General features: G+C 54.3%; 2 protein-coding genes across 5 annotated transcripts in view; both read left to right on the top strand.

Annotated features, from left to right (window-relative positions):
• The first annotated feature begins 580 nt into the window (after positions 1–580).
• LOC310888260 (scavenger receptor cysteine-rich domain-containing protein DMBT1-like) lies at positions 581–9,471 on the top strand. Of its 3 annotated transcripts, XM_083814841.1 has the most exons (8): positions 613–1,031; positions 2,614–2,943; positions 4,292–4,639; positions 5,354–5,686; positions 6,182–6,511; positions 6,637–6,966; positions 7,634–7,750; positions 7,922–9,467. In XM_083814841.1, exons 1-8 carry the CDS (start codon positions 941–943, stop codon positions 7,972–7,974), a joined length of 1,932 nt encoding a protein of 643 aa, XP_083670967.1. In that variant the 5' UTR covers positions 613–940; the 3' UTR covers positions 7,975–9,467. The 3 variants fall into 3 exon arrangements, with proteins under 3 accessions (XP_083670968.1, XP_083670969.1, XP_083670967.1); XM_083814842.1 differs by lacking the exon at positions 7,634–7,750 and having other exon boundaries at positions 581–1,031; positions 7,922–9,471; XM_083814843.1 differs by lacking the exon at positions 2,614–2,943 and having other exon boundaries at positions 593–1,031; positions 7,922–9,470.
• A 136-nt stretch (positions 9,472–9,607) lies between these two features.
• Positions 9,608–24,945, top strand: part of LOC310888256 (scavenger receptor cysteine-rich domain-containing protein DMBT1-like) — a 21,946-nt gene continuing 6,608 nt past the window's right edge. The window contains exons 1-14 of one of the 2 annotated variants that reach the window (XM_083814832.1): positions 9,608–10,887; positions 10,999–11,155; positions 13,475–13,804; positions 13,893–14,222; positions 15,055–15,384; positions 15,795–16,109; positions 16,647–16,976; positions 17,293–17,622; positions 18,198–18,536; positions 19,979–20,308; positions 21,025–21,354; positions 21,905–22,228; positions 22,915–23,244; positions 24,086–24,424. In XM_083814832.1, coding sequence (XP_083670958.1) covers positions 10,780–10,887; positions 10,999–11,155; positions 13,475–13,804; positions 13,893–14,222; positions 15,055–15,384; positions 15,795–16,109; positions 16,647–16,976; positions 17,293–17,622; positions 18,198–18,536; positions 19,979–20,308; positions 21,025–21,354; positions 21,905–22,228; positions 22,915–23,244; positions 24,086–24,424 — 4,222 coding nt within the window. In that variant the 5' untranslated portion in view covers positions 9,608–10,779. Of the gene's footprint in view, positions 11,156–13,474; positions 13,805–13,892; positions 14,223–15,054; positions 15,385–15,794; positions 16,110–16,646; positions 16,977–17,292; positions 17,623–18,197; positions 18,537–19,978; positions 20,309–21,024; positions 21,355–21,904; positions 22,229–22,914; positions 23,245–24,085; positions 24,425–24,945 lie in introns of both variants that reach the window. The other variant, XM_083814833.1, reaches the window with a different exon arrangement.

Genomic DNA, 24,945 nt, shown 5'->3' with positions numbered 1-24,945 from the left:
AACACAGCATAGCCAGCTGGTAAAAAGGAAAAAAAAAAAAAAAAAAAAAAAAGTGATTCTCCTATATTTAGCATTACTGCAGCCTCACTTTGAATATTGTGTGCAGTTTTGGTCTCCACATCAAAAGGATGTGAAGACTGTGTCCAGAGGAGGGCAACAAAGCTGGTAAAAGGGCTGGATGCCATGTCCTGTGAGGAGAGGCTGAGGACACTTTTTTTTGAGAAAATTCTGTTCTATTCGATTCTAATTCTTCTCTACTCTACTCTATTCTAATTCTACTCTACCCCGCCCCATCCCACCCCATCCCATCCTATCCCATCCTATCCCATCCTATCCTATCCTCTGGTTTTCTGAGGGTCTCAGTGAGAAAGGAACTCTCCTAGGACACACTTCTCCCCACCTTAGCGTCCAGGGCTCCAGGCGAACCACCCACTTTTCCCCCAGATAGCTTCAATGGGGACCTCAGGGTATGAGCCTAAATGAAGCTCCGGCTTCAAAGACATTCAAATTAGGGGAAATGATTCCCACTCCTTTTCAACAGACCAACATATGTGCTTATCCGGGACAATGCTGGTTGTTTATTGGAATTCCCTGAACAGCAGGAAGGTTTGGCTTTTCCCAAGGCTTCAAACCTCCACAAGTGAGAGTTGCAAAGCCTCCTGCTGCAGGACGAGAGCTGGCTGGAGGGTCAGGGAGGTGGGGATGAACGGGGGAGTCTCCGAGCAGGTAATGCTGCGGCGGAGAGGCCACTTAAACCACTTCGAACTGGAGGGCTCGATCCCGGGGACAGCAGGGAGGAGGGATCAGTGCAGGAGGAGGGATGAGCACGGGACAAACACAGGTCAGAGGAGGGGACTGACCATAACCTCTCTGGCAGTGGCATCGTCCAGCTCAGCTTGCAGCTCTCACGAGGAAGATAACCTGCCCTAAAACTACCGGCATGGGGTGCTCAGGACATTTTCTGCCCCTGCAGATCACCCTGGCTGGTTATGCTGGAGCAGGGCTCCTCATCTGCTTGGCATGCCTCTGCGGTGAGTAGCTCATGCACCGGGGGGGAAGGTGCATTGCAGTAGACCACGTGCATGGGACAAGAGAGGTCTGCGATATGTAGGAATGGGGGGGTCTGGGCTTGCAGACAGACAGGGCAAAGACTCCTTTGACCTGCCAGGCTTTAAAAGGAAGGGAAAATGGCAGATGGGGAAGGAGACCTTATTGGCTGGGTAATTATTTTGGCCTCTGTGCTGTTGCCCTCACGCAGAGTGGTTGGGAAATGTTTGGAGCCTTACCAGCCTGTGACAGTTAGGACCAGAAATTGCATATTTGTGTTGGCCGCTTCTTCAGGGCCAGCCTGTATGTTTACAAAGATGGGGCCCAAAGTCCTCTTTCCTCCAGAGCAAACAGGAACAGGCACTTCTACTACTCTCCACCCCACAGAAAGGAGGTGAGTGGTTGTGCTGCAGGTCCTCTAGCAGGTGGGATGCCGAGTTGCTGTTATTTTTTCCTGCTTCTGCCTACTTCATTTTATGTTCCTTTTTTTTCCAAATAACATCCCTTGGCTTTCCAGTCCACCAAAATTCATTATTTCTGTGCACAAAAGGAGAGCTCGCTCTTGCACATGATGGGCAAAAAAAAATGATGATCTGTTGTCGGCTCCATATCACGAAATATATACAAATATAATTAAAATACAAGGCTGCACACAGACAGCTCCCTTTGCTGTCTTAGCACAGAAACACAGAATCACAGAATGGTTGAGGTTGGAAGGGACCTCATTTGGTCCAGCTCCTCTGCTCCAGCAGGGACACCCAGAGCAGGGTGCCCAGGACCATGTCCAGGTGGCTTTTGAAGATCTCCCAGCAGAGAGACTCCACGACCTCTGGACAGCCTGTGCCTGGGCTCCATCACCTGCACACCACAGATGTTTCCTGATGTTTAGACAGAACCACTTGTCTTCCAGTTTGTGCCCGTTGCCTCTTGTCCTGGCACGGGGCACCCCTGAAAAGAGCCCGGCTCCATCTTCTTTGCACCCTTCCTTCAGGGATTTATGGGCATGGATAAGATCCCCTCTGAGCCTTCTCTTCTCCAGGCTCTCGGCCTCTCCTCGTAGGAGAGGTGCTCCCTTGATCACCTTGGTGGCCCTCCGTTGGACTCTCCCCAGCATGTCCATGTCTGTCTTGGACTGGGGGCCCAGCACTGGACCCAGCACTCGAGGTGCAGCCTCCCCAGTGCTGAGCAGAGGGGAAGGATCGCCTCTCTTGACCTGCTGGTGATGCTTTGCCTAATGCAACAGCCAGCTGACAGGCAATCCCTACGTCCAGAGTTTTCAGTCCAGACTGTAGTGTGGTCTTTTTTTTTGTTCCTGAATTTGTTTGGGAATATCCAGTAAAAATATCCAAAGTCCCTTTGAAGATTAATGTCTTTTATTAGGAAGATGGGATTTGCAGAGCATTTTTTTCTCCTAGATTTGGATTTTTTGGGGTTTGCCTACCAAAGGAGAAGCATGTCGGTGGTGCACATAAACCACAGCCATTTGCAAAGGCCATGTGAAGCTAGCAGAGGTAGCGTAGGCTTTCTCAGCTCTTCTGCATAGGACCGTTTCTACATCCCATGCAGAACCAGTTGCATCCCAGAGGGTTCCCCTCCGCTTGCTGGATGGACCGCACCGCTGCGCTGGCCGAGTTGAGGTGTACTACGGCAACAGGTGGGGCACGGTGTGCGATGACCACTGGGACCTGAACGATGCCAACGTGGTGTGCCGTCAGCTGCACTGTGGCATCGCCTTGTCCACCAGCAGACCTGGCCAGTTCAGGGCAGGGTCTGGCCCCATCTGGCTGGACGATGTCAACTGCACGGGGACGGAGGTGGCGCTTTCCTACTGCAGAGCGAATGACTGGGGGAAGAACAATTGCCACCACGGTGAAGATGCTGGAGTGGTTTGTGCAGGTAACACCCTGAAGAAATTACGGGATGGGAGGACATGGTGAGACGTTTTGTGGTTTATTGCATACAGCACAAGGGCTTGCAGGTTTGGAAACCAGTTTTGGAAACATTATCAGCTGAAGAAATCAGTGTTAATTACACCTTGCAACGGTCCTGAGATGATGAATCTCCTCTGGGGGATGTGTAGGGGCCTCTTGCACATCCCACCTCTCCAAGACCCTTGTTTTGGCTGAATTTCTGGGGGAAGTGGGCACAGATAGAGATACAGCCACCCATTCTGTTTTGCAGACAGGATCCATGAAATGCATCCCTAGGCAGGGGAAAGGGGCCAGAAGGAGACATCAACTCCTCCTTGCCGCCACCAGTATAATGGGTACCAGATCGTTTCCATGCTTTTGCCTCTGGCAATCTGAAATCAGCTTGGGGTGCTGGAGAATGTCCAAAGAAGAGCAACAAAGCTGGTGAAGGGTCTAGAGAGCAAGTACTATGAGGAGCAGCTGAGGGAGCTGGGGTTGTTGAGCTTGGAGAAAAGGAGGCTCAGGGGACACCTTACCTTTCCACAACTACCTCAAAGGAGGTTGTGGTGGGGTGGGAGTCAGTCTCTTCTTCCAAGCAACAAGCAATAGGACAAGTGGAAATAGCCTCAAGTTGCACCACGGGAAGTATAGATTTTCTAATAAGAAAAAAAATATTTTTATTAGGAAAAAAACCCCACAACACTAAAAGGGTTGTGAGGCATTGGAATAGCCTGTCCAGGGAAGTGGTTGTCACTATCCCTGGAGGTATTCAAAAAATGTGTAAATGTGGTGGGACCTGGTTTAGTGGTAGACTTGGCAGTGCTAGGTTAACGGTTGGACTCGATGATCTTAGAGGTCTTTTCCAACCTGAATCATTTTGTGATTCTATGATTCTGTGTTCAGATGGAACCTGTTGAGTTCCAGTTTGTGTCCATTGCTTCTTTTCTCAGTCTGGAGGTAGCTGCATGTTAGCGATTACTGGGTGCAGACAGCAAATGTGGTAGGGTGCAGAATGGTCATGCTGTATCTTGCAGTGCCCCAAGGAGGGGCAGGAGAGGTTTAGGTTGGATATTAGGAAAAAATTCTTTGCTGAAAGGGTTGTTAGGCATTGGAATGGGCTGCCCAGGGAAGTGGTTGAGTCACCATCCCTGAAGGTCTTTAGAAGACATTTAGATGTAGAGCTTAGTGATACGGTTTAGTGGAGGGCCTGTTGGTGTTAGGTCAGAGGTTGGACTAGGTGATTTTGGAGGTCTTTTCCAACCTAGATGATTCTGTGATTCTGAGAAACGAGGGACAAGGGGGTTTTCAAGATACATCTCCTGTGCTTCTCCTAGAGTCAGCCAGCCACCACCAGGACTCCAGCGCTGGTTCTGCAGAGCTGCGCCTGGTGAACGGCCCGAACCGCTGTGCCGGGAGAGTGGAGCTGCTGTATGATCATGAGTGGGGAACCGTGTGCGATGATGACTGGAGCTTCACAGATGCCAAAGTCGTGTGTCGGCAGCTGGGCTGTGGGACGGCGGTCTCAGCTTATAGCTCAGCGTACTTTGGCCAGGGAACAGGCCCCATTTGGCTAGACAACGTTCAGTGCAGTGGGACAGAAGCTGCTCTGTCTGAATGCCAGGCCAGGCCATGGGGAGTCAATAACTGTGACCACGGAGAAGATGCTGGAGTTGTGTGTGCAGGTAACCACTGATAGATAATACCAGGCTTGGTACCAGGAGAAGAAGTTCAGTGGAGGATGCCTTGCTCCACGGACTAATACCACTTTGACAGCTGTAGCCAAGGGTGAAAGGGTGACCTCGTCCCCTCTCTTTCCTTCTGTAATGCACTCCTTAGAATACCGGTTGTCTTCTGCAAAGTAAGGAGCAGCAGTGACGACGAGGGGTAGGTAGGTAGCACACAAAAAGCATGCTAGCGTGGGCAACAAAAGCGTGCACCAAGGACAGAGGGAGAGCACAGGACTGGGTGGCAGAGTTGCTCCCCAGCAGGTTCCCAAGCCACTGCACTATAGGGACCAGCAGCTTACAACCTCATGGGCAAAAGTGAGGAGTCCTGGGACCTTTTTGAAGAAAGGAAAGTAGCAAGGGAGTCTTCAGGAAGTTTGGAGGTTGCTGGAGTCACCAAGCCAATACTATGGGTTCCCGGACCCATTAAAATCAGATTGCAGCAGCTTACGGGGGCGGTTTGCTTGTACCCACATTGAATGTTCATGGGCTTTGAGGTCACGCAGTTGGTTCATCTAGATACCTCAGCAGATTTGCATGGACGTGAGAACCCTCCTGAGCAAAACACCGGGGCGTACCACCTCGGGAAGGTGCTGAGGGCACGGGTGGCACGCGGACGTGCTTGTAGATCAGGTCTGATGCTCCTTTTCTCTCTCACCCCTGTGCCACCAGAAGGCACGGCTGTCAATATGCCGGCTCAGCTGCGCCTGCAGAACGGCCCCAGCCGCTGCGCAGGAAGAGTGGAGGTGCTCCACGACCACCAGTGGGGGACGGTGTGTGATGACGGCTGGAGCCTCAGCGAGGCCACAGTGGTGTGCCGACAGCTGAGTTGCGGGACGGCGGTCTCAGCTCCGGTTCTGGCTCACTTTGGGCCAGGGTCTGGCCGTGTCTGGCTGGATAACGTGAACTGCACCGGGGCTGAAGCCGCCCTCTCTGAGTGCCACGCCAGGCCTTGGGGATCCAACGACTGTGACCATGGGGAGGATGCTGGTGTGGTGTGCTCAGGTGAGCCGCGTTCATAAGTACTGTGCAGTTTGGGTGCAACCTGATCATGTCCTCAAAAGCCAGAAATGGGGGCCTTTTCCACACCCTGTTGAAAAAAAAAAATAATAATAAAAAAATAATCAGAGAACGGTGTGAATGCCACACCGGGTGATGCTATTCCCTGTGCAAGACCTTAGGAAGGTTTTGTGTGGAAAGAAGCACAGCTAGAGAGCCACTCTCCTACCCCTTTCTGATAGCTCTAGCTGCATAAACTCATCTGTCAGTGCCTCCTACCACTTTTTATAGTGACTATTGTTCCCAGTACCCTTTGTTGGGTACTGAATCCCAAGCTCTGTAGCTGTGGTCCCTTTTTTTCCGAGCTGAGAATCTTTGTCATTGTAGCACATTTCCCAGACCTCTTGAAAGGATGTTCTAGTATTTCCATGGCTTAATACATTTCAAAGCCCGTCTGGAGCTGATGGTCAGGTATGAATGTGCACCTTGCTCCCTCCTCAGACATGGACACGTCGAGGCACCGTCTGCTGCGGCTGGTGAATGGATCGAACAGCTGCATTGGGAGAGTTGAGGTTCTTCACGACCAGAAGTGGGGGACCGTGTGTGATGACACGTGGGACATAAACGACGCTGCAGTTGTGTGCAGGGAGCTGGGCTGCGGGACGGCAATGTCAGCACCAGGCTCAGCTCATTTTGGGCAAGGGTCAGACCCCATCTGGCTGGACAATGTGCACTGCGTGGGGACAGAGTCCACCTTTGCGGAGTGTCGGCTGAAAAGCTGGGGAGAGCACAACTGCGGCCACAGTGAGGATGCCGGTGTGGTGTGCTCAGGTAAATCCACAGGGACCAGGCTGGGCCATCCAGGACAGGCTGAGTTAATTCCTGCCCACTCGATGTGGGGTTGGACGCCAAAGATGCCCTGCCCGAGACCTCACCCCCTCTGCTCTCCGCCGCAGGCACCAACCCCTTGCAGCTGCGGGTTAAGGATGGTCCGGGTCCCTGCTCAGGACGCGTGGAGGTGCTGTACAACGCCACCTGGTACGGTGTCTGCGACAGCGACTGGAGCTTGCTGGAGGCGCAGGTGGTCTGCAAGCAGCTGGGCTGCGGACCGGCACAGTCTGCGCCCATCGGAGGCCAGTTCAGCCCAGAGCGTGGCCACACCTTGCTGGAAGGGCTTAGCTGCCGGGGCTCAGAGACTCTGCTCCTGGAGTGCCAGCAGAGAAATACGGGTCCGGGGCAGTGCAAGCATGGCTTTGCAGCTGGGGTGGTGTGTACGGAGATGGAAGGTGAGTGCCAGGATCCTCTGTTGTCCTACTGCAGATGGCACCGCTCTGCCTGCACCGGTGGCCAACCTGGTGTCTAGGACAGGCAGAGCCATGTAGCCACTGCAGTGAAAACACACCGTGGGGTAACGCTCCTGTCTCTGTGCCAGCCTTAGCAGAAGTGCTGCCAGAAACCTCCCTGACAGAAACCATTAGACGAACAGGACGGAGGCACCCGGAGGAAAAAAGCTGTAGGCGATGGAGTGGGATTAATTAGGAGAAGGCGTGGATATCATGCTCCTTCAGAAAGTCTCCCTCTGTGGGCAAGGAGAGACAACTCCTAGTGCACAGGGATTTCTGTCAAGGCGCAGCCTCTTGTAGCTAACCTAGTTCTGCCGTGCCTTGCTGTCTCCCATGTGGCACAAGTGTTTGGGGATGCCAAGGGTTCCCCTCGTGGATATGTTCTCTTGGCACTAATCCAAGTTGGGGGGGGGGGGTCCTTGCACCCATCCTACAAAAGTGGAGGGCAAGACAAGAGGGGTAAGCCCCAGCCCCATGGAGTGCTGTGATGGAAGATGCTGAGAGTCCCCCCAAAAACGTGCAGCAGAAAGGAAGGGTGAGCAGGAACCCTGAGGGATGGCGCAGGTCTGACCATCCAACCAAACTGCTCTGAGCTTAACTCCTTCCACAGATCTCACCCAGGCCTGCTCCGTGCTGTCGGGTCTGGTTGGCGTGGGGGCAACTCTCTGTGGGATCCTGCTGGTCCTGTACCTGGTGAGGTGTGGAAGACAGGCTGGGCGCTCCCAGGGTAAGAGCAGGACCTCTGTGCGTGGTACACCTGGTGTCCCTGCAGGGCTCGCGGTGCTTTTGGCCTCACTTCTTGGGTTGGGGCTGGGGTTTGTGCATTGTTGGCCTGCGCATCGCTTCTTGGGCTGGGGTTTGTACCCTCTGTGCGTCACCCTGCTCCTTTGTTTTGCAGACAAATCACATGTAAAGAAGGTGGAGGATGCCAGGACATCGTCTGAGGCTTAGGTGGCCACACTCCTGGTGGTGAAGGCAAGGCTTCCCAGGACCCCAGAAGGCAGCAAAGACACTGTTTCGTGGAGCCAGAGCAGAGCAGCCCTGCGAGGATCAGCAGAGACGATCTCCTCTGGCAGAGCAGAAAGTCCTGTCTTGTGTGCCCAACAGCCCCTGGCCCACTGCACTGAGCTTCTGGGGGGGTCCCACTTGCCCCCATGGTCACATACAGCATCATAAATCCCTCGGTCTCCGAGCCAGGTCTTCTCAGAGTGATAACCCCTACCTGGTCCTCCAGGTAGGCTTCAGCATCCCAGCTCCATCTGCTTGCACAGATGCCTCATTCCCACCACTGCAAGCCTGTGCCTTCACCCAACACTCACCCCTTGCCATCACCCCAACAGTCATCATACTTCTTCCTCTAATCTCTCATGGAAATGACTTCATGATCCAAGAATAAGAGAGCAGGATGCTCTCCTGCACTGTACATAGCTAACTTTGCAAAAATAGCAATGCACTTCAGAGTCTGTCCAGGATGGGCTGGGAAGTACCTCATCCGTTGTATTTATTCAATATAGTTTTGAATACCAGTAAAGAATCCTGAAACCTGAAAGAACAAGAACGAAATATTGTGTGCATGTTCAGGGTTATGTAGTGACTTGGCCTGAAGTTTAGGCAAAGTGTATGTGATGAAAGAACGGGTTCTTTGGCTGTAGAGGGACGATTGGGTCACATATTGGAGACTGAAGATTGCTATCTCTGGGTGAGATATGGTCTCACTCTGGGTGGGATATGTGTTAAACACAGCTGCCAGCCAGGTTAAACCACACCACCTACCACCTCTCATTCCCTTCCAGCCGGCAGTTGAAGCTGCCATCAGTTTGCATCTTGCTACCTGTCCTAAGCCTCAGCCATGCAGTCCCTGGCCCCTTCTGTCAATGCGTGGCTGCAAGGCCGTCTTCTGGTCCTCCCTGGACATCCTAGGGCTTTGGGATTCCTTATCCTCCTGCTGGCACTCGAATCTTGTAATTTTCCTTCTGGCTGCCCCAGCAGACCCAGTTCTCCAGTCTTGCTTGTCCCAGAGTTTACACCAAAGACTCAGCACGCCTGAGCTCTTCTAGCTCTGCGTGTCTGCACACGAGTGCCTCAGAACAGGGGAAAACGGGAACTTGGACCCAATTGTCTGGGGTGTTTGCACTGCCTCGGGAAAGGAGGAAAAGACTGGAGCCTGAGTATCAGAAAGTACCAACTGTCTGCATCGTTGTGCGTGTGTTTAATCACGGTTTGGAGAAGGCCTTTGCAACTGAAAAAGATCTAAGTTTGGGCTGTGGACTACTCTGCAGAGACACTGCAATATCTCAGGAAGGGGTTTCAGCCTTCCCAAGGGGGCACAGCACACAAATGCAAAAGGAACAGAACAGACATAGGAGCGTGACGCATTTCCAGAGCACCTATTTGTACAAACTACTGAAAACTAACAGCAGAAGCACCCCTGCTCACAGCTGCATTGGCCAGGTCAGGCTTTGACAGTTCATAGCATTTCTGTGATGGTGTCGGGAATTTCTTTGTTGCTGGCCTCTTTGTTTACAAAAGAGAGGCACAAAGTCCTTGGGCTCACTGAGCCTGAGGACAAACGAAAACACCTTTCCCAACTGCTCTACTTTTTATTAGCTTTGAATCATTTCCAGCTGATTTTTTCACCCACTCATTCTTGTACCGGTATTTCACTGTTTTTTAATACACATCTTTTTTCCTTTTGGTCTGCAGCCCCAGCTCTGCTCACTCTCAGCATTCCTCTGCAGTTTGGACTTCTCTTCTTTTCTCTTCCTATAGGTAGTGATCCACTCTTTACTACCCCTCTTGGGTTTTGCCAGGCTGAAGAGTTCAGTTCAGCCCAAGACCACCTTGGCCATGCTAGGTCCTCCTCCCATAACACGTTCCGGTTTCATTTCTTATTTTTGCACAGACATGCACTTCCTAGGGCCATATCCTTTCTCATCCCTATCTTCAGTGCACCACTTAGTGCAGCACCCACCACAGTCTTAACATTCCCATTCGGAGCAACAAGTGATATTTATCTAATGACTTTGCAAATTCGTTTTTCCAGTGCCGTGCTTACTCTGGCTTCAGGCCCTCTTCTTGCAAAACGTCAACATGCCACAAGGATGTGCACTCTGCAAGGGACGAGAGAGAGGGGACAGCAAATCCTGCAGCTCACCTTCTTCCTCTGTTGAGCGAGAAAATAACGTTGTCCGTTTTCCCTCCACCCATGAATGGCCTGAGCTGCTCTGCACTACCCATCCAAATGGTTTACCCATGCCCCGTTGGTTATTCTAGTGGAAACCCACACTGGGTTGGGGAAAGTTCTGGAGCACAGACTCTGCAAGTTTTCTTCATGCATATGAGGAATTTTCTTTCCCTCTCTCCTGGCTGGAGAGGGGTTTCCTGGCCAGCTCAGCATCATGTTAGCTCCAGCCTCCACAATAGAGGCATTCCCAACATTTAGTAGCATATTCACTTGTAGAAGGTGGTCCCTTACACCTGAAGCCCCAATCAGATACTTTTTAACAAAGCTAAAGTAGCTAATTTTCCCCAATTCTGTGCAAAAAAAGCTGGATTTATGTTGTCAGAGGAAGGTTTCCCGCGCTATCCCCAGGACACTGCTGGACAGCCGAGGTGCCTTTGGGGCTGTCACGTAGAACACGGGGCCTGGGTGCAGAGGCAGTTTTGTTTGCTCTGCCTTTTCCTGGAACAGCTCTCCATTTCACAACCTGGTGACAGGATCAGACGGCGGCACGGAGCAGAGGGTCACCTTCTGGCATGGATTCACACAAAGCCCAAGCCGATGCCCTGTGGCCTAGGGGCAGAGGAAGAGGAGGGCTAGCCAGGCAGGGAAAAGCACAGGGCGAGGGAGGGAGCAGGAGGAGGGTTTGTTGCTGAAATGCCCATCACTCCCATCCCTGGGCATCTGCCTCGACTCCTCTCCATCCCTCCCAGTTGGCCAGCAGGACACGGAGCTCGGCTGCTGTCTCTCCCCAGGGCTTTCCGCTCCAGCTTCCAGCCCATGGCCAACCTGTGAAGATGGGGATGCCAGGTGGTCTCCATCCCTCCCCCAGGTACCCCTGGGGCAGAAACCAACCCACCTGCTCCGGAGCCAAGAGCGTGGGGATCCTCCTCCTGATGGTGTGCCTTTGGGGTGAGTGGTGCTTGCCTTTGCTTCTGATCCCAGGGGACCCGCCTGCTACGTGTGCTCCTCCAGTGTATTCATTTGGTGCTTTGTGGAGGACACCACGGTCTGGCCAAGGGTCCTGGGTTTCATTCATCAGTCTGGGGCAGGGAGGAATGGTTTGTGATGGTTTTGGAGGCAGAAGAAAAGTCTTTATGTGCAGCTATCCCTGCAGACTCTGCTCTCAAAGTCATGTATTACCTATTTACTTCTACACATGTGATTTTATCACATAAATGAAGACTTAGGACTTAAGAGTGGAGAGAAACATGCCAAGTTTTGCCTCCTGAAGCTGTACCATAACCATCCATGCTCTTCTGCTCTGCTTAACCTTGGTTTATTACGGACCTTGTGTGGCAAATTTATGGTGCTGCGGGGTGGAGGGGGCCTGGACAAACTCAACACCCCTGTGCATAGCAAAGAGGGGCAGCTCCTTGTAAGATGAGGGGGTGACAAGTAAGGACCGTAGACCTCAATTGCCAGGACGAGGCTGAATACACTCCGCCAAACTGTCGTTTGTCCACCCAGGCACAAGCAGTCAATGCACCTAAGACTGCCCACGTTAACCGCGGGCAGTCTCAGCTATGGGGTTGATTTGTTATTGCTTATCAATGGGTAACTCCTAGTAAAATGAAGAAAATGAGCAAAAGGCCCTTAAAACTACTTTTAGCCTGGGGTAGGAGAGTTTGCAAACTGAGAAGTGAATGCCTGCCATGCACCTGGTTCAGACTCATCTCAAATTTTAATGATATAATAATCTTAATTTTTAGGGTTGTCTTTGCAAAGATATTTTCATGCTCCACAGGACACATCCCTTATAAATAAGAGAGCTGAGCTACTGAAGCCTGCATGCAGAGTGCCAGCTTGTCCCCTTTGGCAATGCTACAGCTCCTCAGACCTTGCTTGTACCTGGGAATGACTCAGGGATTTGATTTGTAAACTGTTTCTTCCTCTTTCTGGCCTCGGTGACTTCCCGAGTGCTGTATCTGACCCCTTGCTTATCATCTGGGGAAATCCTTGCAGCTTACAGACCAAGGGTATCAGGCCATCACTGAAGGTCCTAACTCAGGCTCGTGATGTATCTTTTGGAGAGTGAGAGGCCCCCCACAGAAGGCAGGTCCCATTTTGGGTGGGCAGCGTTGCCTATTGCTCTGCGCTGGTATTAAAAGGAGAAAAGGAGGAAGAAGTGTTTAGCTGCTCAGATTTAAGTAGCTTTGGAGCATGGGGCACCTGGCTTAGGGAGCACATAGACACCAGCTCCTGACACAGCTTATGGGAGCAGCAAAACTGTGCTGGACCTGAGCACAGATCAGTGCCTGAGCACTTTGGAAATCATTATCTGCAGTCAAAAAAGGTATTTACAGAACGCAACCATATTCCTCTTGAGCGTTTTTTATGTTGACCCAGTTAGGAACCTGCAGTTAACTTATGGCTCCTTTCTGCACAGTCTCCATTGTGCTGGTGCTCTTACCAAGCGTGCATAAGGGGCTGGAGGCGATCTTATGCTGCAGGTCTTGTACACTGTGAAGACCTTCCCATAGCTCAAGCACTTTTCCACTTCTCCCAACTCTCTGTGTAGTTATACCACACAAAGTTACTCTATGGTGGAACTATATCTTTGTTACTGACAAACAAAGCATTTGCCTGTCTTTTTACGTGAGCGAGAAAAAGCCTCCTAGGGCATGGGATCCACACTGACATTGGGATGATTAAATTCAGGCATTTAGATACAAACATCAGACTCAGCTGCCTAAAAACAGACACCCAGGACCATCTGAGATGCCTCAGGACATGTAGAATTGTAGGGTATACCAAGCTGTAAGGGACCCACGAGGATTGTCAAGTCCAACTCCTGACTCCACGCAGGGCAACCTGAGAATTTAAACCATATACCTAAGAGTGTCGTTAAAAGGCTTCCTGACCTCCAGCAGGCTTAGGGATCTCCCTGGGGAGCTGGTTCCAGTGCCCGACCAGGCTTTCAGTGAAGATCTGATCTAGCTGAACCTAGGAGATCATGGAGGCAGCCCCATGCCATTCCCTTGGGTCCTACCGCTGGGCACCAGCAAGAGATCGGTGCCTGCCCTTTTCCTCTCCCCCATGAGGAAGCTGTAGGCCGCAGTGGGGTCTCCTCTCCGCTGAAGCTAAGTGTAGGATGTTCAGCTACTTCTCTGAAACCCTTTCTGAACAGCAAATGGGAGACAGGAGGCATCTCAAGCACATGAAGAGTTGAACCCCATCCACCCCCTAGGATGTCACCTCCTTCTCCTCCTTCTCCTCCTGGCTCGGCAGGTGCAGCCTCCCCGGACCCAGAGGGGCTTCGTCTGGTGGACGGCCCCGGCCGCTGTGCTGGGCGAGTGGAGGTGCTCCACAACGGGACGTGGGGGACGGTGTGCGATGACAACTGGAGCGTCCGCGAGGGCCGGGTCGTGTGCCGCCAGCTGGGCTGCGGGACGGTGCTGTCCGTCTCGCAGGGGGCTCGGCACGGCGAAGGCACGGGCCAGATCTGGCTGGACGAAGTGAACTGCACGGGGACGGAAGCTGCCCTCTCCGAATGCCAGGCCAGGCCGTGGGGACAGCACAACTGCCACCACGTGGAAGACGCCAGCGTTGAGTGCTCAGGTAGTCCCAGTGCCCCGCCGCGCAGCACCTCCGTGCCTGTTCCCTGTGCACGGCCACCCTACAACCGATCCTCTCGGGGCGTTCGCAGACTCCAGAGCCTCAGAGTTGGGCCGGCTCCAGCTGCTCAACGGCCCCAACCGCTGTGCGGGGAGAGTGGAGGTGCTGCATGACCACATGTGGGGCACCATCTGCGATGATGGCTGGGACCTCATGGATGCCACCGTGGTGTGCCGGCAGCTGGGCTGCGGGACGGCGCTGATGGCCACCAAGGGGGCTCACTATGGGAGAGGCCAGGACCCCATCTGGTTGGACGAGGTGAACTGCACAGGCACAGAGTCCACCATCTTCGACTGCAAGGCCAGTGCGTGGGGGGTCAACAACTGCTACCATGGCGAGGATGCTGGCGTGGTGTGTTCAGGTAACTCTCGCTTAGACCTTCCAACACGGAAGGCTAAAAGTCAGCACCCTAAAATATTTCTAGGGGGTTTGAAAGGGGTCTCTGGAAGGCTCAGCAGCACTGGGGGCATGGGGTACGTCTTGAAGTGCTCTCCTGCAGCGTCCCTTTGCAGAGCTGGGGAGCACTTGCAGCGTGCAGGCAGGCAAGTTGCAATGAGAAGACTTCTCCCACCTCTGCAGCCACGAGTCCAGTGCTGAGCTGCAAGACAAGTGAGCTGTCTGGGCTTCCCCTCTCACCGGATTCAAATGGCCATTTGCAGTCACATGCATGAGTTACCAAGCACCTGCACCAAGCTCTGTTGGTCTTGGGGACTGTAGGCCAGTTAGCCAATACCACGCAAAGCTTTCTGCAGGTATAACTCACCCCAGCAAATCACAGAATCAGAGAATGGTTTGGGCTGGAAGGGACCCTTAAACATCACCTAGTCCAATGTCCTTGTCACGGGTAGGGACATTTTTCAATGGATCAGCCTGCTCAAAGCCCCATCCAACCTGACTTTGAACACTTCCAATGATGGGATATCCCACCTGTTGGCTTTTCTGGGCCGCATGTGCACATAGCTGGCTCATATCCACTTTTCTTCCACCACTGTCCAAAAGTCCTTCTCTACAGAGCTTGCACTTGGCCTTGTTGAACTTCACGAGGTTTACAGTTCCTGCCCATCCAGGTCTGTCTCACCCATTACCTGAGTGTCAGAGGTGTTGAAGGAGTTTCAGGTGCACATGCACTAGAGGACGCCCAGCTCTGTCAGGGAGGAGCAGCAGCAGCTATGGCTCTGCCCTGTTGTTTGCAGCCTCAGGAGTGTCCATCTCAGCGGAGCTCCGCCTGGCCAATGGTACAACGCGCTGCAACGGAAGGGTCGAGGTCTTCCACAATGACACCTGGGCAGCCCTGTGTGACGATGGCTGGGGGCTGGCTGAGGCTCGAGTGGTGTGTAGGCAGCTGGGCTGCGGGACAGCGCTGTTGGCTCCTGGCGGGTCTCATTTTGGGCAAGGATCGGGACCGATGTGGCCGGGCGGCGTGAACTGCACAGGAGAAGAAACTGCCCTCTTTGCTTGCAAGACGAGACCCTGGAGCAACAGCACACATCATCCTCGGACATCAGCTGGCGTGGTGTGTGCAGGTAACCACCTTGGGAATGGCGTGGGGGGAGAGATGCTTGGCTCATCACCTTAATTTCTGCAGCAAGCCTGGGTAATATGGCCTCTTTGTGGCTGCCCTGTTGCCAAGGGGCATGTGGGGTTGGACATACTTTGGCTGTTCACCTTGAAGGGTCGGTGAGAACGGCAGAGCTGCAATGGGATGTTTCAAGTTTCAGCGCCTCTGCCATAAGTTTCTGGGGGCCATGGGTCTCAAACAGCTGGCTGGGCAGACCCTTTTCATGGTCATTAAATGAGCCTAAGGCCATGAGCTTGAGGTCATTAAATGAAACGTTCAGCTCCAGTGGCAGGACAGACTTCTCATGCTGCAGAAAGAGAACACTTGTGGGTAGGGCTTTGCCTTCTCTGCTTTTTGCTCTTTTATTTAACTCAGAGGGCGATCAGGTCCGGCTGGTGAACTACGGGAGCCGCTGCGCTGGAAGGGTTGAGATCTTTCACAACAAGCAGTGGGGAACCGTGTGCGACGACAGCTGGGATTTGCTGGATGCCAACGTGGTGTGCAGGCAGCTGGGCTGTGGGAGAGCCCTCTCAGCCCCTGGATGGGCTCAGTTTGGGCAAGGGACTGGCGTCATCTGGCTGGATGAGACAAATTGCACGGGGTTTGAGTACGCCCTGTCCACCTGCTGGGCCAGGTCATGGGGCATCAATAATTGCTACCACGGGGAAGACGCTGGTGTGGTGTGCTCAGGTGAGCACTGTTCCTTCTACGTCTCTCTACATGTGTCCCCTGGAGCAAGGAGGATTGGTGGGAGGTGCCAGGATGCTCAGTCTATGCCCCTTGTAGGGCTGAACTGGGACCCAGAGTCAGCATCAGCAGTCAGTGTGGTTTCCCTGGACTTGCCCTATAGCTGGTGAATGGAACAGGTCCCTTCCAAAGTGTTTATTTAGGATGGTGGGAGGAATTCCTGCGGGGAACCCTATTTCTCCCCATAAACTCCCCAGGCTGACCAACTCCAACAGCAGGAAGACCGATATCTTGGGGGCAGAGCTGGTGAAAGCAGCAAAGCTCTTCTTGCACGAAGTGGGTCTGGGGTCTTGCACAGTGCAGGAGCAGTGCAGGCCATGGGAGGGGTTTTGGGTTGCAGTGAGAAGCACTCCTGTTCCCACCTCCCCCATGCCTTTTGGTGGCTGGAAGAGGGGCCAGGAGCTTAATTCCGACAGGCTGAGCATGGAGGAAAATCTGTAGCCATTAGAAGGGATTTATAACTCCCTTGGATGTTTGCAGACGCGATCATCCCGGAGCCCGCTCGTCTCCGACTGGTGAACGGCTCTCACCGCTGTGCTGGCCGAGTGGAGGTGTTTCAGAATGAGGAGTGGGGAGCTGTGTGTGACCGTGGCTGGGATAAGAAGGATGCTGAGGTCGTGTGCCGGCAGCTGGGCTGTGGGACAGCGCTGTCAGCCTCGGGGGAAATTCACCTGGGCTCTGGATCTCTCCGCACGTGGCTGGACAACGTGAGCTGCGAGGGGACTGAACAATCCCTTACGAAATGCAGGGCGAGCCCGTTGGGAGAAAGCAGCTGCAGCCATGGGAAGTATGCCGGCGTGGTGTGCTCAGGTGGGTTTCAGCGTGCGGCAGCACTTCTTCCACTGGGAGTGGGTTGGGAAATTGGGAAGCTCTGCTATAGCCAGGTCCTCTCCCCCCCTGACCAAGTGGGAGCAAGGTGCCTGCTTTATCCCTTGCTGTTGGACCAAATACTCTCAGACCCTTTGAGAGGCGTCTCCAAAGGAATATGAAGTGGTGTGGGTTCAGAGGCAACATAACCACGATGCTCTGTGCAGCACTGCACGTGAAAATGAAGGGTCCTTCATCCTCCTGCACAGACACTGGATGGATTTGCAAGGTCTGCTCTGAGTTTCTCGTCTCCTCGCAGGCTCTGCTGTTTCCAGCTTTGCCCCAGTCCGGCTGGTGGATGGCCCAGGACGTTGTGCTGGGAGAGTGGAAGTGTTTCACCGCGAGCAATGGGGAACCGTGTGCGACGACAGCTGGGAGTTCCCAGACGCCGCGGTGGTGTGCCGGCAGCTGGACTGCGGGGTGGTTATTTCGGCCCCACGGAGGGCTTACTTTGGCCAGGGACGGGGCCCCATCTGGCTGGATGACGTGAACTGCACGGGGACGGAGGCTGCCCTTTCCGAATGCAAGCTCAAGGGATGGGGTGTCCATGGCTGTGATCACGACGAAGATGCCAGCGTGGTTTGCTCAGGTAACCGCCACCCGTCACAGCACTGGGAGCACCGCAGCAAGCGTTACCGAGGCTTGACTCGGTGTTTCCTTGTGTCTGTAAGGGTTTGGGGTACAGGAACAGTTTGCAGCCAGCCTGGAGACCCTTGCCTTTGAAACCAGCCGCTCATGGTCCATCTTGGTGGAAGAGAATAGCACCTAGACGTTAAAGCCCAGGAAAAATAAATGGCTTGCTCATTTGCACTATTGTCACAATAAAAAGGTCTCTGGCATGCTTTTAACTGAGGTTATTCACAAATCCTGGCAGTTAGCATGGGCCAGAGACCATTCCTAATAGTCTGGACTATGTTGGACGATAGTCCTTTCTAATCAAGCCTTGGGTAACAATCCCTTCATTTATTTTTTACTTTTTATTTTATTTTATTTTATCCCCAGCCATTTTGCATCACACCTGAAAATCCTGCACTGTCTCGTGCTGTGAGAGCATCCTCGACCCTCAAAGCTGCTCAGCCTCACGTGTAAAGCCATTGCTGTCAGCCCAAGGCTTCGGTGAGCAGAAGGTGCCTCCTTACATATTTATGCCTTCTGGTGTTGCAGGATCGGGTATTTCTGACCTCGGAGACCTCCGTCTTGTGAATGGCTCAGACAAATGCTCGGGGAGACTTGAGGTTTTTCATGAGCAGCGCTGGGGAACTGTCTGTGCCGACGGCTGGGACCTGGCCGAAGCCCATGTGGTGTGCAGGCAGCTGGGCTGCGGGGCAGCGCGCTCAGCCACGGACTCGTCCCAGTTTGGGAATGGACCTGACCTGCTCTGGGTGGATGCCGTGGAGTGCACCGGGACGGAGCGAGCCCTCTTCGAATGCAAGGTCAAGCTCTGGGGAGCCCAGAGCTGCAAGTCTAGGGGATATGCAAGTGTCGTGTGCTCTGTGGCCGTAGGTCAGTGTGGGTGAGTCAGGCACCAGTCCTCCCCCTGGGGAGGTTGTGCCACCTCTTGTCTGCAAATTCACTCTTTCCAGCTCCTTCTTGTCCTGGCTTTAACCACTGTTTGTTTCTGTGCTCCCTCCAGGGAGCACAAAACCTTTTCCTTTTAGCGGCCTGCCAGCGCTTGGCTTATGGCAGGCAAAGTGCTTGGAAATCCCAAACCAAGGATCCCCTGAAACCCCAAGCCTGTAAGAGCCCGATTCTATGATGTAGGCGTTCTCTAAGGGACCATCACACACCAAGAGCCCTGACACCGTAGGGCAGGCAGTTATTCCGCCCATGTTTTTTTAATCACTGCTCTTCAGCCGTGCTACCTTACAGCCACTAGTCCCTGGGGAATCCCTTCCCTTTGCCTTATTCAAGGTATGTGTGCAATGGGTGCCTTGTTGCCTGGTCGTCCCCGTGACAATAATCACATCATGGACCCCCCCCCCCCCAGCAATTAATGCCTTCACCTCCTCTCCCAGGCAGCGTGCTCACTCCTGAGAAAAAATGAGGCATCAGAAGTGAATGCTGCAGGGAGAAGGATGCTCTTAGGCCAGATAGCACCACTATTTGAGTGGCTCTTGGGGTCCTGTGTTGCAGGGAGCAGAAAAGGGTCTCTCTCCTTCAGGCTTGGCCCTAAAGGCTGTGTTTCCCGCTGCACTGCCTGCTCCAGCTTAAGCTGCACGAAGACATGGCCCCGTCGGGGTGGATGGGGCAAGCTGCAGAGGGGCAGGAATTACCTTCACCGAACACAGTGTCAGGGTTTCAGGAAACCACGCACATTTCCATCAGGGCTGTACCCTCGGGTAACTCACACCCAGGCTTCTCCACTAGCAGATTCAGGAGAAGGGGGGGGGCTCATCCTGAACACAGCCATGTGCCAGATTGCACCTTGCACACGGACCCTGCACAAAGGGTGGCGGAGAATTAGCTGGAGCTGCCAGTGAAACTGACTGTGAGCGTGGAATGAGTGGGACATTTTGCTAGAGTCTGCTGGGATGGATGTTAATATCTCGGTGTGTGTGCTGAGAAGGTGAGCATCCTCTGCCACGCTGCCAGGACTACAAGAGCTGATGGTATATGTGATAAAATGTCCGTGCTGCCCTCCCCGGGATCTCAGTGCCTGTGTACCTGTAGTCTGGAGACTCCAGAGTTATCCCTTTCCCATAAAGCAGGACTTTGGTCTCGAACGAGTGGCAAAGACTTGGCCAGGCTCACAGGCTGAGGTCAAGGCACGGTCCTGACACTTCTGATCCAAAAAGTGCTCATGCATGCATGTCCTCAGTGAGGCGAATGAGAAATGCGCTGGTGGAGAGCTTGGAAGACCCCTGGACAGGGAAGTCCACCACGTTGCTGGCAACGAGACAGGCAGGAATTTCTGGGATTTATTCTCACCCCGATTCTCTTTCCAGACTCAGACCTGGGGAGCCCAGAAGCCCTGCGGCTGGTGAACGGTCCCCACCGCTGCTCAGGGCGGGTGGAGGTGTTCCACAGCTGGCAGTGGGGCACCATCTGCGACGACGGCTGGGACCTGAGCGATGCCGAAGTGGTGTGCCGGCAGCTGGGCTGCGGGACAGCGGTGTCAGCCCAAGGGTTATCTTCCTTTGGGCAAGGGTCTGGCCCCATCTGGCTAGAGGGGGTGAGATGTCTTGGGACAGAAGCAACCCTCGCTGAATGCCCCATCAAGCCTTCGGGACTCCACGGATGCAGCCATATGGAAGATGCCAGCGTTGTGTGCTCAGGTAATCCTCATCGCGTGCTTTGTCTGCAGAGGGATCCAGTCGGATCAAGCCCTGTCCTGCAAGCTGCAGGCTGGGAACGGTTTGGGAACAAGCTGGCCAATAATTCTGGTGTCCAGAATTTTCCATTTTGGTAGAAAACCACGTTAAAGAACAGAGTTATCAGACACACAGACAAATATGGACACGGCCACGGGGGAAAAACAGCATGGCTTAAGACACACCTCAGTGTCTGGAGATGTCCAAGGTTGTCCAAGGCGTTTTCATGGGGCAAAGGACCTGTAGCCTTCTTGGAGTGGAAGCTGAGGGGTACAAGGACGCTGCCTGAGTGGCAGCAGATGCAACTGCACCATGCCCAGGGTTAGAAGTGGTTTGTGCTGCCAATGCTGCTAAATGCTAGGTCATGCAGATAAATATGGAAAGATGCACCAGAATAAGCCTTTGCAATGCAGGACATGCACTGGCAGCCTTGAGCTAGCTACTACCCATCTAGCTTTTGTCTTGGAAGAGAAACCTCCAGAGACAGATCAACGTGGTGATCAGCAGTCAGGAAAGCACAGGATCAAACAGAAAAAAAAACACATCCTTTGCCATGTGCAAGCAGGCAGCAGCAACACCACCTACACCCACTGCTGGGATGTTCATCCTTCTCCAGCCCTGCAGATGCTGAGACACACAAGCGTATCCCTAATAACGCCCATTTCTCTGTATTTTTTCAGGCTCAGGGGTCTCCAGAATCACCGTGCTTCGGCTGGTGGGTGGTTTGAACATGTGCCTCGGGAGGGTTGAGGTGTTTTATAACAACGAGTGGGGGACAGTCTGCGATGACAACTGGGACGTGAGCGATGCCACGGTGGTGTGCCGGCAGCTGGGCTGTGGGACGGCTCTTTCAGCCCCAGGATCGGCTCGGTTTGGGTGGGGATCCGGCCGCATCTGGCTGGATGAAGTCAACTGCACGGGGGAAGAAAATGACATCTCCCAGTGCAAAGCAAAGACGTGGGGTGTCCACAACTGCCACCACGGGGAAGATGCTGGCGTGGTGTGCTCAGGTGAGACTTTGGGCTGGGGTGGGCGGGAGGCAGGCTCGCAGCCGGCCCCGTGACCAGAGCTCCTGCACGCCTGGGACAGGGAGCGGGGCTTATAAGAAAGACGGAGAAAGATTTTTCACCAGGGCTTTGAGCGACCTGCTCCAGTGAAAGATGTCCCTGCCCATGTCAGGGCGTTGGAGTAGATGATGTTTAAGGGTCTCCTCTAACCCAAGCCATTCTATGGGTCTGTGACTCTCCCCAGAGGAGATGCTGGGGGTGCAGTGGAGGCAGGTTTAGGCTCCTTTTGCAGATCTCTCCCATTTGCATCTCTTGGATCCTGCGTGCAGCACCCCGAAGCCAAATTTCACACCTGGTGTTTATTCCTTTGGTTATTCATCAGTGCCTAGCCATAGAAATATTTTTTATATCCTGAATGTTATTTGCGTCCTAACGGAGGTCGTACCCTGCTCTTCATGTAGGATGCAGTCGGTGGATGAGATGGGCGGGGGACAGAGGGAGGTGCTCTGCAATTATGCTTGCCTGAGTTCCCCCGGCATCTCTACAAACGCAGGAAACTCGAGCTCAGCTGAACTGCGGCTCGTGAACGGCCCCAGCCGCTGCACCGGGAGAGTGGAGGTGCTGCACGACGGGCAGTGGGGGACGGTGTGCGACGACGGCTGGGACCTGAACGACGGCAGAGTGGTGTGCCGGCAGCTGGGCTGCGGGGCGGTGCTGTCCGCCCCCGGCAGGGCTCGCTTCGGGCAAGGCACCGGGCGCATCTGGCTGGATGACGTGAGCTGTGTCGGGACGGAGGACACCCTTTCGCACTGCCGAGCCAGCCCGTGGGGACGGACTAACTGCAACCACAGAGAAGACGCCAGCGTGGTGTGCTCAGGTAAGTCGCGGTCCCGCAGCGTGGCACATCGTGGGGGCCAGCGCCACGGTTGGGTGTCCCGGAGCTGATCCATGAACCCGGCGCTCTTGGAGTCAACGTAAGGGCGTTCTCCTTCTGAGCTCACTCCACTGGATTCCTGGCAACGGATTTGGACCGAGAGGGTAGATGTAAATGCCATAAAAGAAGGAAATTTTTCATGATGGGGGTGATAAGAAACGGGAACGGGTTGCCCGGAGGAGCTGCGGATGCTCCATTGTTGGAAGTGTTCAAAGCCAGGTTGGATGGGGCTTTAAGCAACCTGCTCCGGCGAAATATGCTCCTGTCTACAGCAGGGAGGGGTGGACCAGATGATGTTTAAGGGTCCCTTCCAACCCAAACCATTCTACAATTCTGTGATCCCACATCTATGACTCTGACCAGCTCTAAGCATGGGGAATAACTAGCCCGAAGCAGAACGTCCCTGTTCCTAAAGGACAGATCCACCCTAAAGGACGGGTCGTATTATTCCCAGCTGAGCAGCACTGACTGCAGCCCAGAGACAGCTCCATCGGCTGTCCTGGAGCAAACTGCACAACAAGAGAAACTTTATCTGCCTGAAAAAAAAAAAACAACAACTAGGGTAGGAATAACAGAGGTACGAACTGGCATGAATTTCTCCAAGGGCTTACCCCTGATTGTGTTTTCAGAGCCGGACACCTCAAAATCCTCCTTACTGCGCCTGGTGGACGGCCCCAACCGCTGCACCGGGAGAGTGGAGGTGCTGCACGACGGGCAGTGGGGGACGGTGTGCGACGACGGCTGGGACCTGCGGGCTGCCACCGTGGTGTGCCGGCAGCTGGGCTGCGGCAGGGCCCAGTCGGCCCCCAGTGGGGCTCGATTTGGGCAAGGCACCGGGCGCATCTGGCTGGACGACGTGAACTGCGCCGGGACGGAGGAGACCCTTGCCCACTGCCGAGCCAGACCCTGGGGACAGAATAATTGCAACCACGCGGAAGACGCCAGCGTGGTGTGCTCAGGTCAGTAAAAATCTGCAACGAGAGGCATCGCCGGGGCCAGGGTGGGGGTAGGGGGGTCTGTTCTGCATCTTATTGCCATTACGGTGATGCTGCAGTGGGCTGGCACTGGATTTCTCTGGTTTCGGGCTTACTTCAGCCGAGGGGCTGATTCCGTCTGGCTGAACAGAGCGGCCTGCGCCAGGACAGAAAATGTCCTGGTCCGAATCCCTGGTGAATGATTCCATTCAGCATCGCCAGGCGCAGCCACCTGCACGATGCCGGTGCGGCGTGCTCGGGCGAGCTGCGGCTGCCCTGTTGCTGGAGGCCAGAGAGTGTGGGACTTGCCCGGGAAGGGCTGGAGCAGGATGGTGTCGGGAGGGTGCAGCCCCTTTGCAGCAGGAAGGGCTCTTTCCCCTCTGACACCCATAATAATGGAAAAAGGGAGTGTCTAAGAGAATTCGCTCCTCTAAGTGGTCCTTGCACACCCTACAAGACAGCAGGATCTCAGGGGGTCACCGAATCACAGAATCATACAAAATAGCTAGGGTTGCATGGGACCTGTGGAGGTCATCTGGCCCAACCTGCCCACCCAAACTGAGCCCCTCAGAACAGGCTGCCCAGGACCAAGTCAGGAGGCTTCTGAAGATCCCCAAGGCGGGAGGCACCACAGCCTCTCCGGGAAACCTGCTCCAGCGCATGGGATCCCAAAGGATCGCCCTTTTAATGCGAGGGCACCTGGATCCTACGGTCCTTGGTCCTGGATCCTTGGTCCTGCGGGCGCAGGTGTCGGTAAAACCCTTCCCAGGAGACCCTTCCAGCCCTCAGCACTGCTGACACACGGTCTCCCCGCCGCGTTTTGCAGTGTTGTCGAACGCTGGCACCGCCAACAAGTCAACCGTTCGGCTGGCGGACGGCCCTCACCGCTGTGCCGGCAGAGTCGAGGTGTTTCACAGCCAGCAGTGGGGCACCGTGTGCGACGACGGCTGGGACCTGAACGATGCCGCGGTGGTGTGCCGGCAGCTGGGCTGCGGGGCGGCCGTGTCGGCCACAGCACATGCTTCCTTTGGGCGAGGGATGGACCCCATCTGGCTGGACAGAGTTTCTTGCTCCGGAAGAGAAAACGCCCTCACTGAATGCAGGGCCAGGCCCTGGGGAATCAACAGCTGCACTCATGAAGAAGACGCCGGTGTCGTGTGCTCAGGTGACGCTCATGCCCCCAAACGCAGGGATCCGGAAAAAGCACGGGTTGGAGTCCCCCTGCCCAAAAGCCTTCTCCTCTCTGAACCGACCCCTTCGCTCAGTGGGAGGCAGATTTGCTGGGCGTGGGGGCTCTTCCCTTTACAGACACCCCCCACCCCTTCATCCCCACATCCCAGTAGCCCAGGGCTACCTGATCTCATACAATCATAGAATATTCTGAGTTGGAAGGGACCCATGAGGACCATCAATTCCAGCTTCTGGCTCCACACAAGGAGCTGACCAAACGCTCCTTGGATGGAGAATCTCAGGGCCGTGGTCACTTCCCTGAGGAGCCTGTTCCAGTGCCCGACCCCCCTCCCAACGAAGAACCTTCTCCTCATATCCAACCTGAACTTTCCCTGATGCAGCCTTAAGCCATCCCAGTGAGTCCCATCGCTGATCGCCGGAGGGAAGAGATCACCTCCCCTCCGCTTCCCACGCGGGCCACACCGAGGTCACCACTCAGCCTCCTGTCCTCTAAGC

The sequence above is a fragment of the Anser anser genome (assembly GCF_964211835.1).
Source record: "Anser anser genome assembly, chromosome: 32".
Lineage (NCBI taxonomy): Eukaryota > Metazoa > Chordata > Aves > Anseriformes > Anatidae > Anser > Anser anser.
The sequence above is the reverse complement of the archived record's forward strand: the minus strand, read 5'-3'. Positions and strand labels throughout refer to the sequence as shown.

Coding starts and splice junctions, on each gene's coding strand:
- LOC310888260 (XM_083814841.1), top strand. CDS start 941: ATGGGGTGCTCAGGACATTTTCTGCCCCTGCAGATCACCCTGGCTGGT. Junction 6,512..6,636: donor TGCCGGTGTGGTGTGCTCAG/GTAAATCCACAG, acceptor TCTCCGCCGCAG/GCACCAACCCCTTGCAGCTG. Junction 6,967..7,633: donor GGTGTGTACGGAGATGGAAG/GTGAGTGCCAGG, acceptor CTCCTTCCACAG/ATCTCACCCAGGCCTGCTCC.